Here is a 13,914-nt window from a genome sequence, read left to right as displayed (position 1 = left end):
AATAAAAGTTTGTTGAAATTCACTGCCTGATCACTTCATTGAATGCCTCTCAACTCTTACAAGTTAGCAAATATTCCCAGAACACAGTCATGGATGATGTCAAATGGTCCTCTATCCTATTTTAGTTTATAGTATTGCAGATGTAGACAAACCATGGTTTTCAATAGTAGCATAACTTTTTTTCCTGTTTTGTGCTCTATTTTGTTCCTTTTTTTTTTTTTTTTAAGATTTCATCTGCTTTTTTGACTACTATAAAGCAGTAGCCTGGCATTTGCCAAGAAGCATATATGCTGACAGCAAGATCTTTTTCTTAGCAGAGTTTAGAACTCCTCACTGTAGAAAAACAATCTTAACTATTACAAACATTATGTGCAGTGATTTGCATTTATTAATACTAAATTGCACCTGGCACTTCAGAACCCAGCTACTCAGTATCAAGAGATCTTTCTGAAATTCTCTAAAGCTTCATATTTCACTAACCTGAGTATATTGTGCTTTCAGCAGAAAGTCACAAAGCTGTAAAAACATTCTTTGGAGTACTAAGACTAAGATTTTCCTATACATAAAGCCCAGTACATCTCCACCCCTCTCTGTCTTGAGTAGTTAGTGCAGAGAAAAATCTTTCACTTTATTACCTTGTTCTCATGCTAAACTTTTGTGAAAGTAGGAACAGAAGACCCCAGAATGACCTTTTAAATTTGACGGCTTCATATTAGCTTACTGGAAGGTAGGTGGTGTTGCTGAAACAGTCATACAGTTATATATTTAAATGTAAACTGGCATTAACTAAGAATGTGTAATGGTATATCCAAATTTACATTTTCTATATCTGGAAGAAAACCAAGTCTTGATAAGCAACAGGAAGAGCTGAAAATAGAAACAGAGGCCAGCTGGTCTCTTCTGCCAAATGTTAAAGTGTGAAAGTGTTCTATATTGTGCCTCCTAAAAATGAAAAGCTTGACTTTGAGCAAAATAGCCAATATAAAAAGGTTATTGCCACCACCACTCATCTGTACTTTTGGGAGTGATAACTGTTGCAGTGCTTTGTACTGATCCTGATGTGTCTGAGGCTTGCTAGGAGAACATCTGACTAGAATCTTACAGAGATTTAGGCTTAGAGACCCTATCTGAAAGATCTGAACAGCTTTAGGTGCAAGATAGGTGCCAACACACTTCATTCAAAGACTGCATCAGTTCTAAGCATATGTAAGAGCTGATTTTCATGCACTTAGGGAACCTTATAGGCCCTTCAGGTTTTGTCAGCAGATTCAGCCTAAAAAGTAGATATGATTTTGAGATCAATGTTAGATACAAGTACATTTAAATCAGTGCAGAACCATAATGACCATGTTAAGCACCAAAACTGCAGTCAGGAGAAACAGTGCCCTCATCATGTTGGGAGACATCAAATATCAGACTACAGAATATTAAAACATATGCACATTCCCATCTTTAAAACATATGGCCTTTCACAGAATCACAGAATGGTTGAGGTTGGAAAGGACCTCTGGAGATCGTCCAAGTCCAACCCCCCTCCTCAAGCAGGGTCACCTAGAGCACGTTGCACAGGATCGCATCCAGGCAAGTTTTGAATATCTCCAGAGAAGGAGACTCCACAATCTCTCTGGGCAACCCATGCTCTGTCACCCTCACCCACACCTTTCTTATATTTAATGCAAGAGCGCAGAACTATCATTCTTAAAATAAATAAATAAATAAATAAACAAACAAACTAAGTTTGAAGATTTTAAGATTAAGCTAATCACTTCTAACTTGCTTCTCCTATTAAGTCTGTATTTAGATTACAGCAAGTTACTAAAACTGTACATAGGACAGAAAAAACAACATCTAAATACCTTTTTGGAAAATGGATAGCTGTATCGTTTAGTCTAAAATGATTTCCCAGAACAAGCTTACAAGACAGTATTTTATTATATAACTGCATAAACAATTAAAAAACTAGTACAATCACTGAGGCTGAAAATCAGCCTTAGGCAGAGGAGTCATGGCAAAATTCACATACTACTAAAGCACTGCTTCCAAACAGGCTCTAAACTGACCAATACATAAAGTGTCAGTGGTGCTAACAGTGATTTTAAGAGGAACTCCTCTTAGTTCCTCTAATGAGAAAGATTTCACTCCCAGGTTCAGATCTAGACACTAACTGCATGAAGTGTTCTCCCAGATATTTCTCTGGATTTAAGTTTAGAAACACATCACTGTCTTCAGTAGTTGCCTTGATGGCAGAAGTTGAGAGAGAGATCAAAGATTTTGTGTTGGGAACTATAAAATGGGGGTTGGAGGGAGGATAGAACTACTACAGGTTTTTTTAGTAAATGTCTTTAACACCAAGATAAACCCGTATTACAGATAACCTTGTAGCACTTTACAAAATGTACATTATATATATATAATATATATACACACATGTATATAAAATAGTATTATTTCAATCACTAAGTTCTTCCTCATCACTGAAATAAGCACTTTTCTTAATCCGTGGACGTTTTGAATCATCAGAAATTGACGACTCTCCTGCAGTCTGTGTCCATCTTTGTTCCTCTTCCTCAATTTTAGCTTGCTATAGTGAAAAAAGGGAAAGTATTAGTACTAAGAAAAACTAAGATGCATTACAGATGATAATGCTAATTATTAGTATGCATTGAATTATTTCTGAAGAATTCAAAGGCTTTACCTCCATTTCCAGATAGACTGCCTGATGAATGCACTGAAAGCCTTTCTGAAAGTCATTCTCACATGCAAATAGTAAAAATGTCTTTTGAACCAAATGCAGGCCACAGGCAGCACCTTTTAACTTTCAAAGGGAGGACCTGTATGTGCATGGTAAACTTACAAAATTTTAGAGTAGCTGAGATTTGAAGCAAACTATACAGGTTGGCATTATTGAAGCAGCTTTATTCTACTAAGAAGTTATCTCTTGCCTTTTGCAGTCATTTATTCACACTCTCAGTGATATGAAAATTACTCAGTTGAAAGTTAAATTAGATATTTCCTAGCTTTACTCGGACACATGACTTCCCAATCAAAACCTTAGGATGAAAGAAACTGAAGTATTTCCTGGCTTATTTACCACTTCCAATTTTTATTTCCAATGGTGGAGTATTTTCAGATGAGTAATTGTGCGTATTTGCAACATTTTTTTCAGACTAGATCATGTAAGAGTCTGTTCTCACCTTGATACAGTTATATTAAGGACAAAGTTATCTTAATAACTCTGAACTTTTTTTTAAAAGGGGTAAAGGAACAGATGAGGATTGGGGAGCCATGAAATCTGTACATCAGTTCAGGCTTGCTCTGTGCAGTGAAGCAAAAGTCTGTACAGAAGTATAAAAGGAGATAATACAGCTGTCAGACTATCAATATAACAAAAGCTGCATTAAACATGTCCTGAGGAAAAGGTTCTATTGAAGACAGTGATGGATTGTATTAGGTAAAAGAAGTGCTCCAAAAACAGGTGTTCAAGGTTTTTCTTCAGTGAGCAAGGGCAAAAGACGTACCTGTTCATTTAGACATGATTGTCTGGATGTTCAGTTACTAGGGTAAAAAGGGATTTGCAGATCAAAAACCTAAGGCAGCATCACAGCAGATATGACAAGGAACTAAGCAGTGAAAAAGCTTGAAGGAAAGGATGAAGAATTTCAATTCAAAAGCACAGATAGCAAAAGTGAAACAACAGAAAAGACTGAACATGCCTGCAACATGAAGAAACAAACTGTAGTCTACAACTACTGTCAGGCACAGTGCCCTGACAGCTATGGAATGGACAGACCTACAGGTGCATCTTATAGTCTGTAAGACTGCTTTTGAAAGGCAAGTACAAAAGGAAGTCGTGTTGCATTTAGAAATAAATACACAATGCTTCGGTTTTGTACCTGAACAGCTATGGCCTGGCTGAGGCTATCTAGAGCAGGGTCTTCACCTTCCTCTTCACTTTCTTCTTCCTCCTCACTTCATTGCACAGAAAGAGAAAAACACATAAATCTCTATTTTAAGCATTCAGTATGAAGAAAGCTGCCTAAAAGAAGTAGTAGCATGTAAATAAATACACATACATTTCTTCTGGTTCAACTATTTTCTTCCTCTTCTTCTTTTCTTTTTTCTTTGGCGGCTCCCTCTCTCCTAGCATATTTTTAGGACAAGCATAACTTAAGTGTCCTGCTTCCTTGGAGAAAAAAAAGAAATACTGGTTAACAGAAACCATTACAAACAACTATATGTTGAAACAAATCAGGAGGAAAGTGAACATAATAAATAAAGTTAACAAAATACAGTTCGTAGTGAAAAAATGGAAGCAATTAGTAAGATGAATGGAATGCTGTATTAGTACACAGAAGGCAAATTCTTATTTATAAATTTGCCATGGAAACAAGGAGATTGGTGGTGATATGTATATTTAGCCTCAAATTCAGAACACACTATAAACAAAGCAAATTTTATTCTGTTGCTGCAATAAACTGCACTCTAGTGTGTTCAGCTATGTTCAAGACCAGATATAAACCTCAACGTTCACAGTATAAGAAATGAGAGAGTCAACATTTCTGCTCTCAGAAATCTTAAGAATAGAGATTTAAATAATTCAGGTTTGTATTTGGTGTTAAATACTATCCAAATCTCAAACATCTAAGATACTATATTCAAGACAAATGAGGAATTGTGTATAACTTAAAAAAAAAAAATCCACTTATTCTGTGCAAAGACAGGTGTTTCTTACATTTGTTTTACCCCCAAACATATCATGAACTCCCAAAGATATAGCAAAAGCAGATAATCTGAAGCAAAGATTAGGAGGCTTTCCTTCTCACACAGCATTGTACCGATAATATTCAGCTCTGTCTACTCATCAGTGCATTACACAATCATTACAAGCACACATCTCCTCCTCACCCCCAAAATCCAAAATAAGAGAAAAAAGTGGTACTATCATTCTTGAATTCACTGTTATGTGAGTAGATAATACTAGCAGCAAGAAGTGCCTACCACATGCAGGGTTAGCAGTGGTCAAACAGGAGAGACAAAGTAGAAGTCAAAGATGGGAATATATGTGTTCATTTTTGGTTTTACTCACCCCACATTCATAACATTTAGACTTATCAAAGTAGTTTCGCCTGCGAATGAATTCTGCTGCTCTTCCATTATCAATGGCAATACTTGCTTTTATTACTCTTCCAAATAACTACAGCAAATTGGAAAAAAAAGATAAGTAAATATTTTGGGGCTCTAAACCCAACCCTTTTGCCGTAATAACTTTCCCTAACTTACCTGTTTGTTATTGAGTGCCCGAGAACAGTTTTGTGCAGATTCTTTATCCAAAAACAAAATAAAGGCAACTCCTTTACTCTTCCTGGTGTCTTTGTCTTTCATAATAGTAACTCTGAAAACATATATCCACATTATTGATATGCTAAAATTCTTTCAGAGATATTTTTCCTTAGTTATAGATCCTAACGGGACCTTAGCTTTGTTAAATACACTTTCCTAACTACTATATAACAACAGAAAGGCTTATTAAACAGAAATTCAAAAGAACAGCTATGTAGGTAACGTGCTTACAGGTAGAATGAGGATAATTCAAAAAATATTATGTGGAATCTTTCAGAATCCAGTATCATTCTTTATTTCCTTGAATAACTTAAAGAATAGAGAATATACTCTTTAGATATGCAGATGACGTAACTGGAGGAAACTACATATATTGGAAATAAAATTAAAATTCAGGAGTAATCTTGGCCATTGCTATAACTGCTGAAAAATAAGGTGTACTGAACTGCATCCAAACTGAGAATTCTGTTTTTGGGTACGACTAACCAACTAAACAGGTTCAGCATGGGAAACAGCAGACATTCTGCAGTTCTACTAGGATCTCTGACTGGAATCCAAAGCGGACATGGACCCATGACTTATTATTTTACAGGACATATGAAGTAAAATCTTCAGTCTAACATAGGAAGCATCAGCTGCAGTACCACATCTAGTAATAGACATAGCAATTTGAAAAAGATTTAGACTCAATAAAAGCCACAGACAAAGAAAAAGAATGATAAGAGTTGTAGGGAAAAATAAACCTAACCTCAGCTCTTTCAGTCTTGTGTCAAATTTACTTAGTCTTAAAAAACACCAAGGGAAACAGTATTGTAGCTTCATGTAAGTTAAAAACAAAAGTACACGTTAAAAGGAAGAAAATAAACTCTCCCTGTCCTCTGTGTCCACTACAAGCGGAAAGAGGTTCAATCATAAGGCAACCCAGCGATGTAAGAAATAATACTTTTTTCCACAAGAAAGCCCCCCTAAAACCTCCACACACTTCAAAAGCAGAAGGCCTACCAGAGAGTCTGTGTAGGTAATGTATGATCTACACATTAAAAAGTTCAGAAAATAAAAGCTTAGTAGAAAAGCTCAATTTCTTTCCCCCAAATACACTCACACACTAAGAGTTCATAGCAGGTTTTTTTTTTTTAACCAGAACCTCTTTCACAAGGATCTGTCTGAGCGAATGTCTTAAGTTGAAGCGTCAATGAAACTGACTTTAGAACAATCCTATTAATTCTTTTGCTATATTATTCTCCCAAGAATTCTAATGGAACTCTGATATGAAATTGTCAAAGTTCTGGTTATGGTATTTAATGTACCTGTTAATAACACAACAACCGAAAGAAACAAGGGCAACAAGTTTGTAAAAAGTTAGCAATTTCTTGGAGCCCTGAAACTGAAATGGAATCATCAGTTGAATTCCACAGTATCTGCACTGTTCAGAGTCACGTTAGCTTGCAAAGCTGCAAAGAGCTAGGTAAAAGTTTTGCTACAGATATGAAATTATTCATGGTAATGTCATAAGATATTTCCATGACTTTTTTCATTCAGTTTTACTTTTGGCAACGATGAGATGAAATGTCAGGAAAAGTTAAGCATCAGTAAGTAATTTTTGCAAAATAATACAAGTGGGGAATACAACTATAACTATGCAGATAGAGTTGTGAGTTCTAAATTAGCTGTTTTCACACAGGACACAGTAAAGGATTTATTCCGCAAAGGCAGAATTAAAAAAAAAAAAAGCAAACAAACACCAGAAACTATTAGTTAAGGAAAAAAAAAAAAAACCCACTCTGTTATGACACCTTTCAAATAAGCAATGCATCATATAGTCAATATTCCATGCTATTCTGCTCCTCCTATCTGAACAACATCAAAAGCCAAAACAACAGGACATACCAGCCCCCACAATGGTTCCACATGTAGATTGTGGAACTCCTTACCGAAGGATAACCAAGAGGTCAGAAGTGACAAATTTATGGACAATAGGTCCATCAGGGGATATTAAACACCAACAGTATTACAACATTTGGCTCAGGATTTTTCTAAACCAGTAGTTCAGCAATAGACTAGAACAGGTCAGATAGCCCCACCCTGAAAACAAAAAGACGGTAGCAGCCCAGTTTTATTGGTCACTGCATGTTTGCCAGAGTCCTACATAAGGGTTTTCCTCTCAAAGTCAATTTAAAAAGTATGTTTTTCTAAAGCTGTAGTTTGATTGACATTTTGTGCTGTTTTGTCACCTGAAATACATTGCTGAGAACACAGTAACTCTATGTCACAAATTACAGTAATACAGTAAGCTCTATATCTCACAAATTATTACAGCAGCTGCTAAAAGTTAGAGCTGATGCTTGCTGGTGGAGGGTTGAAAATATAAATCTAAAGTCTAGTTATTCTGACTGGTTAAAAAAACCCAAACACATACAAGAACTAAAATCAAACAACCCCCCCGCCCCCCCCCCCCCCCAATTCCTTAAAATAACATCTATTCTATCATTTGGTAGAGGTGGATATCTACAACTATTGTTCATGGATACTCCACGTATTAAGAGCCATTAATACATAGCCGTATGCCTAATCTAGAATGTAATACTAAATAGTCACAACAAAAAAGTCCCTCTAGAGGCACATACAAAGAAATTATAGTTTGCAATTGTGGGAACTCTAAGGTCTAGTTCACATATGTAGACGCTCCCACTCTTTCAGTTATCCACATAGATGTTGAGAGGTAGGGAGGAAGGGGAACAACACTTACTAGAAGAAAAATATTGTTTCAACTACTTCAGAGAAAAGACCACTGGTATACAATATTGTACTTGCTCTTGAGAAGTGGTTAGCAAAACAGTACTTGTCTCCAACTCAAATATTCTCACATTGTGCATGTAACTGTTAGAGCTCCCAGACATTAAATTTATACTTTATTAAAAAATGAACAGGACTTCAATACAGTTCCACATCTCACACTTAAATTATTAAAAGCACAAGACATTCAAGGGAGGCAAAGACATTAAATATTTAAAATCAAAGCTACAAAAATAGCAGGCTGTATCAGGTCACTTACTTGACAACTTTCCCATATTTTGAAAAAATCTGAAATACAGAACAAAATAAACAGATTTAACAAGAGATTATTGCATTTCCTTAGTAATAAATTTATCAAGACAAACTTCTTTGTAAATAACAGATATGTGTTAATGTTGCATTTACACATGAAATAGTTGTCACCAATTTTAATCTGAACAATGTAACTTCTTAAAACAGATTGCTTACCCTGTATAGATCGTTGTTTGTCAAAGCAAAGGGCAAATTGGACACATACACTGTGCTTTTACTTGGTGCCAACCCACCACTCATTTTTCTGACGAAAGGAGAAAAAGAGAAGAGTTAACTATCTGTATTCAACAAAGCAATCAGTTAAAAAAAGCAATTGTCAGGCTTTTTTGTTTGTTTGTTTTTCAAATATAGCACAGAGAGTCATCATAAAGTGGGGAAAGCATAACTTATATTTTCCTTTCAAAATTTTACATGAAATCAGTGTTTGTTTTCATGTTCTATACCAAACAGATACTCCACTACCTCCACTCGGGCTCTGAAGAGTATTATTGTTCTTTCCTAGTCAATTTGTAAGTCATGACAAAACAGAAATATTAGTATACTTAAAATAAGCCTCTGGTGATTTGTGCAGTAAACACAGGTTTAGGTCAAGATACAAACACGTAATCTTCCATTTATTAAATATTCTGGCCAATATGTGAAATTAATGACCTTTGTTCAAGTACCTGCATGATCTGATTCTTTATACAAGTTTCAGTTAAGCTGTATTCAACATAGAATAAACCACATCTGGTTAAGGTAAAAAGCTTCCTTAAAGCAAGAGTCCTAATTACTTGGGGGGGGGGGGGGGGGAAGGAAATAGCACTTCACTGACTTAAAAGTGTAGCCCAGCTGCTAAAGCACTATTTCCTCAGTTTTGTATCTATTACTCCTGCTTCTACATTGCTTTGGAACCGCAAATTTGCAGAGCTGATTATAGACAGCATCTTCCCTAGAGGCACTCCTTCTTCTGAACAGGCAATTCTACCAGCAGGAATCAGGGAAATCTTGAAGCCATTTTCTTTTCTAACGTCTTTTAAGCTCTGAGACTAAGCAGCCAGGAATATGTCTAGAAACAATAAATCAATTCAAAAACATTTCAAACATTCTGTGTTACAGCTGAGGGCAGATTAGATAATGCTAGGTAATGAATAACTGAACTAACTTGAAAAAGAGCAGACTGTGTTTTTCCTCAGGTTTAGATTCTTCCCCAACACTTTAAGTAGTACAAAAGTCTGTGCAAAGCACTTCTTCCCTCTGATCCATTCTGTAGCCATGGCTTGGTCCAACAGCTAAATGAGTAAAATGCAAGATCCAAATAAAGCATAGCCCTTACAAGAGGGCATGCCAAGTAGTACAGAGCTCCCTACACAATCCAATTAATTCTTGCTTGTCCAGTTCCCTGCAGCCTTATTCCAGCTTTTAGCACACCTGATTCCTAACTGCCTCCTTATTGAAGATCAAATCACTTCTTCAGCAAGACCAACTCATTTAAAAAATGCAAGCAGAGAATGATGATGAAGGCATAAAAGAAGCCAAAGTATTAGAAATCAACATTCCTCACAGTACAGATGCCTTAGGGGACTTCTCAGGTGGTGAGGCTGATCAGGCACAAGGGTTAAGTGCCAACAAAGTAACTAATATCATACTCTAATCCATCTGTGGTTATTTTCTAGTGTTTCATGATTCAGCCACCTGAAGACATGACATTGCTAGTAAACACTGATTATCCAAGTGTTTTGCTTCTCTTTTCTGACATGTTTACTGCATCCCAATTCAAGCAGCAGTTTCTAAATGACTGAATTTTGAGTCTTCCTATCTACACAGACTGTGTTTTTTGACATGAGTAGAAATGGCAACATAAAGGTTAAGCAAATGAAACCAAAATGAGAATTTGCAACAAAAGCCATACATTGTATTTGGTGTTACACAGACTGGATTCACAGTCCTAAATTCCTTGCAGCTTGGCATTAGTATCTTTGACAAAGGTAACCAAATAGACTTGGCAACATGCCATACAACTAGAGCGCCCTAAGTGCAGTTATCCAGATGTACAGTGCAATACAATAGCGCTGGTAAGAGCTATCTTAGTGCTGCATTATGGCACGTTGCCAATGCTAATTTACTGCAATAGCAGAGGAGGTAGCAGCAGAGGTGGACCTCACATGGCTGTAGATGGCAATTTACTCTGCCTAAAAGACAACAGAAGCTACAGCATCTTCTAATTGGGGACCAAGCAGATCCCATATTAATGAACAGATGCTAGGGAGAACAACACAACTGCACAACAGTAGGCTTGCATATCCCACAACACTGCAGCGCAAGCCTCCAAAAAGAAGGTGACATGTCACATGAAGATTATTACTGGCCTATTACTTCAGTACATAGGAAGTTATTATGACTGCAAGCTACAGAATTGCCATTTTCAGCTGTACACTGCTTTTTCCAGCACATTTAAAAAAAGTTTCACCCCGGATCATGGCCTCCAGACAGCTAAGGCTGAGCTTTGTTTCCAGTGCCTCAGATAAATTCAAGTGAAATATTGTTGCTACTCTGACTGCCCAAATATTCTTGGCAACTTGTATTGTTTAGGATTATTATGCTAGGATTTTTGTCATTTTACTTTTCATGTCTGACTCACTGGATAGATGCAATTTTAATGAAACAAAAAGTAAAGTAGCTGTAAGACCACTGTCATTCTCATGTTAAGATGGCAAAGTTTCAAATTTACCACTCCAGGAAAGAATAATTCCCCAAACCTGCAAGAGGACTTCCTGTTGCAAATACTAAGGGGTCACTGGGATGCCTTATAAATACTTGTACTTATTTAAGCCAGTAGATACACTGACAGGTTTGCAGAATTGCAACATTTGGACCATTCAGTCACATATACATAAAAACCTGGTTGTCCTTATTAAGCCTTTCACAGAACATTTAAGCATAATAGTTTACTAACAACAATCTCTCAAAAAAACTTAGGCATGTTAAAATGCTGATTCCTGGTTATTCGTTGTGGATATGGTGGTATAAATGGAATTTGAGATCCAGCTACTGGTACAATTCCTCCCATCCCCCAAAACCTTAACAAAACAGCATACCTCTCAATTTTAACTGTCATAATTAATCTGTACTTTTTGTTATTTTTTTTTTAAACCATCATGGGGCCACTACAGCTGGTAGGGCACAAAGGACCAAAGTCATATGAATGACTTCCACTTCCCCTGCCATTAATGGAAGCTAACTTTGCTATACCAGCTTCACATTTATTGGTATGATTTTTCCAGCTTTGCCAAAAAAAAAAAAAAAAATCCAATCCCCACTTTGAGTTAACTATCTAGAAGAGATACTCTTCCATTACAAGGCTCCAGGGCCTTTTTCTTCAGGAACTTTATAACTTCATAAATCTGCCCAAGTTTAATATTTTCATCACATTCCTTCTCCTTGATCACCAGTCTCTCTACTCTACAGGATTTCACTTCACAGGCTGACCAAAGGAGCCCTCCTCCCCCCACCCCCCACCTCAAGTTTTCTACTTGCTGCAGGAGACTCACCCGAGTCATGTAAAACCTGGTTTCTATATCCTGCTAGAGCTCTCCAACAAAACTGAAAGATTTCTATTTTATACTGAATGCTTTTATGTGGATTCCCTGATCTTCAAGGTATCACTTGGATATTTAACTTTAAAGTATCAGCTGGAAGCCAGTACAATATCTCCATGGGGCTAAGAGCAACTCTCATTAAAAGACCAGTCAAGCTGCAATATTAATCCTTCCTCATTAATCATTTTCACATAATAAGTTTTGGGATGGGGTCATCTCTCATTACTATAATTTCTTGAATTTAGTCTTTTTGTCTTATCCAGCAACTCAAACCAAACAAAGCCATTCTTCTGAAAGGAGGCATCTGTTGGTGATGATTAAGTCTCCTGAAAGATATACTGGGCATCAAGCGGAGTCTGGATTTGCCAAACTTTTTATGACTTAACATAGCAAGACATAAAAATGCCTTAACATCAACATTTCAACTTAAGCACAAACTTTTTTTTTTTTTTTTTTTAAGTGCATAGAAGCAAGTCAAGTTAGCGACTTAATGAATTAAAGGATAAATGAGTTGCGGATAATTTACTCAACACATGCTTACTTACAACAATCAATTTGAGTTGTTTTTTTTAATCTTCATGCTTAAAACTCCATATTTGATTTCTTATTTAGGATCATCAACAGAGTTTAGACCCAAATAAACAAACATAATTAGTTTTTCTTGCATTTTACTCATTTAGTAATTTTTTTTTTCTCTTTCCTACACAAGAGACAAGTAATAAGCTATCAGAACAGAGTGCATTTTATCTCTACATAGTTACTTAAATCTTAAGAGGAAAATATAAATAGGATCAGAATTAGGTCAATAAAGCTGACAATATCAGCAGAAAGAGTGCAAGGTCTTTCAATCTGTCCAAGTCAGGAACATACACTAAGAGGATCCATACTCTCAATCAGCAGCACTCTTATATTCTCCCTAACTACAAAAAACTTTAGGACAATGAGACATACCAGCCAGGCCATCAACAAGGACTATATTAGTTTTAACCAGGCTCTCTTACTAAATGGATTCCCAGCATACTGGAGATGTGTAGTTCTGAAGAGTTGTGTGGTTCAGTCATGTCTAGTCTAACCTAGAATTTCAACTACAAATGGCAGGTCCAGGCAGTTCACTTAGTAACATCAATTCCCCCTAAAAACCCTAGCTGAGACAAAGTACTTCTACGTCAGAGCACAGTTAACTGCAAGCCAATACTAAGACTGGAAATCTATAGCTTATCTGAAAACTTCTAAATACTGTATAGAAGTATTAAGCTGTAAATCATATTAAACAATGGTTCTTCTACACTGATATGGATCCTGCCAACTGTTACTCAGCCTTACTTAACTGCTGCACGATGATAAACTGTTACTTCCCCAATGCAGAAGTTCCTCCCTATATTCAGCCGATCACAGTGCCATCGCTGCTCCGATCCCACCGAACCACTGCGAAGGAGCAGAGCTAACCCACAGACCTGGCCCCACAAGTTTCCTTTAAGGAGAAGATAAAGGCCCCAGGGAAGCACGAAGGCTTTACACAAAGCTGCACCAGCAACCGCGCCCCCCCCCCCCAGACGGGAGCTGCCCGCCCCCCGCCCCCGGGCCTGCCCCTCCGCTCGCGGCGGGGCCCCGCCGACACAACTCCCTCGCGCGCAGAGCGCGGCCCCAGCGGCGCCGGGTCCCGAGCGAAGCGACGGCGGGCGGTGCCGAGCTCCCCCGCCCCGCGGCCCCGCCAGGCGCCCCTACCCGGCACGGCGGGCGCTCAGGCCACCCCAGAGCTCATGGCGCCGACGCGCCTCTTCCCTGCCGCCGGCCCCCAGACCGCCTCCGCTCCGGCGGCGGCGCGCTTCCGTTGACGTAAGAGGATAAACACGGCCGCCGACCAGTACGCAGTGGGAATGAGGGAAGGGAG

The 13,914-nt window shown here is 37.7% G+C and overlaps 1 protein-coding gene across 3 annotated transcripts; it reads right to left on the bottom strand.

Annotated features, from left to right (window-relative positions):
• Positions 1 to 1,913: 1,913 nt before the first annotated feature.
• On the bottom strand, positions 1,914 to 13,847 carry ZCRB1 (zinc finger CCHC-type and RNA binding motif containing 1). 3 transcript variants are annotated; one of them, XM_067314558.1, is made up of 9 exons: positions 13,749 to 13,845; positions 9,590 to 9,716; positions 8,602 to 8,689; positions 8,393 to 8,421; positions 5,281 to 5,392; positions 5,087 to 5,194; positions 4,074 to 4,183; positions 3,894 to 3,969; positions 1,914 to 2,581 (listed from the first exon to the last, which is right to left on the bottom strand). In XM_067314558.1, the coding sequence occupies exons 3-9, from the start codon at positions 8,683 to 8,685 to the stop codon at positions 2,450 to 2,452; spliced, it is 651 nt and encodes a 216-aa protein (XP_067170659.1). In that variant the 5' UTR covers positions 8,686 to 8,689; positions 9,590 to 9,716; positions 13,749 to 13,845; the 3' UTR covers positions 1,914 to 2,449. The 3 variants fall into 3 exon arrangements, with proteins under 3 accessions (XP_067170659.1, XP_067170651.1, XP_013803017.1); XM_067314550.1 differs by lacking the exon at positions 9,590 to 9,716 and having other exon boundaries at positions 13,749 to 13,847; XM_013947563.2 differs by lacking the exons at positions 9,590 to 9,716; positions 13,749 to 13,845 and adding an exon at positions 13,347 to 13,466.
• Between the last annotated feature and the right edge of the window lie 67 nt (positions 13,848 to 13,914).

The sequence above is a fragment of the Apteryx mantelli genome, chromosome 1, assembly GCF_036417845.1.
Source record: "Apteryx mantelli isolate bAptMan1 chromosome 1, bAptMan1.hap1, whole genome shotgun sequence".
NCBI classification, from domain to species: Eukaryota; Metazoa; Chordata; class Aves; order Apterygiformes; family Apterygidae; genus Apteryx; species Apteryx mantelli.
Note: the sequence above shows the minus strand (reverse complement) of the source record. Positions and strands in the feature narration are given on the sequence as shown.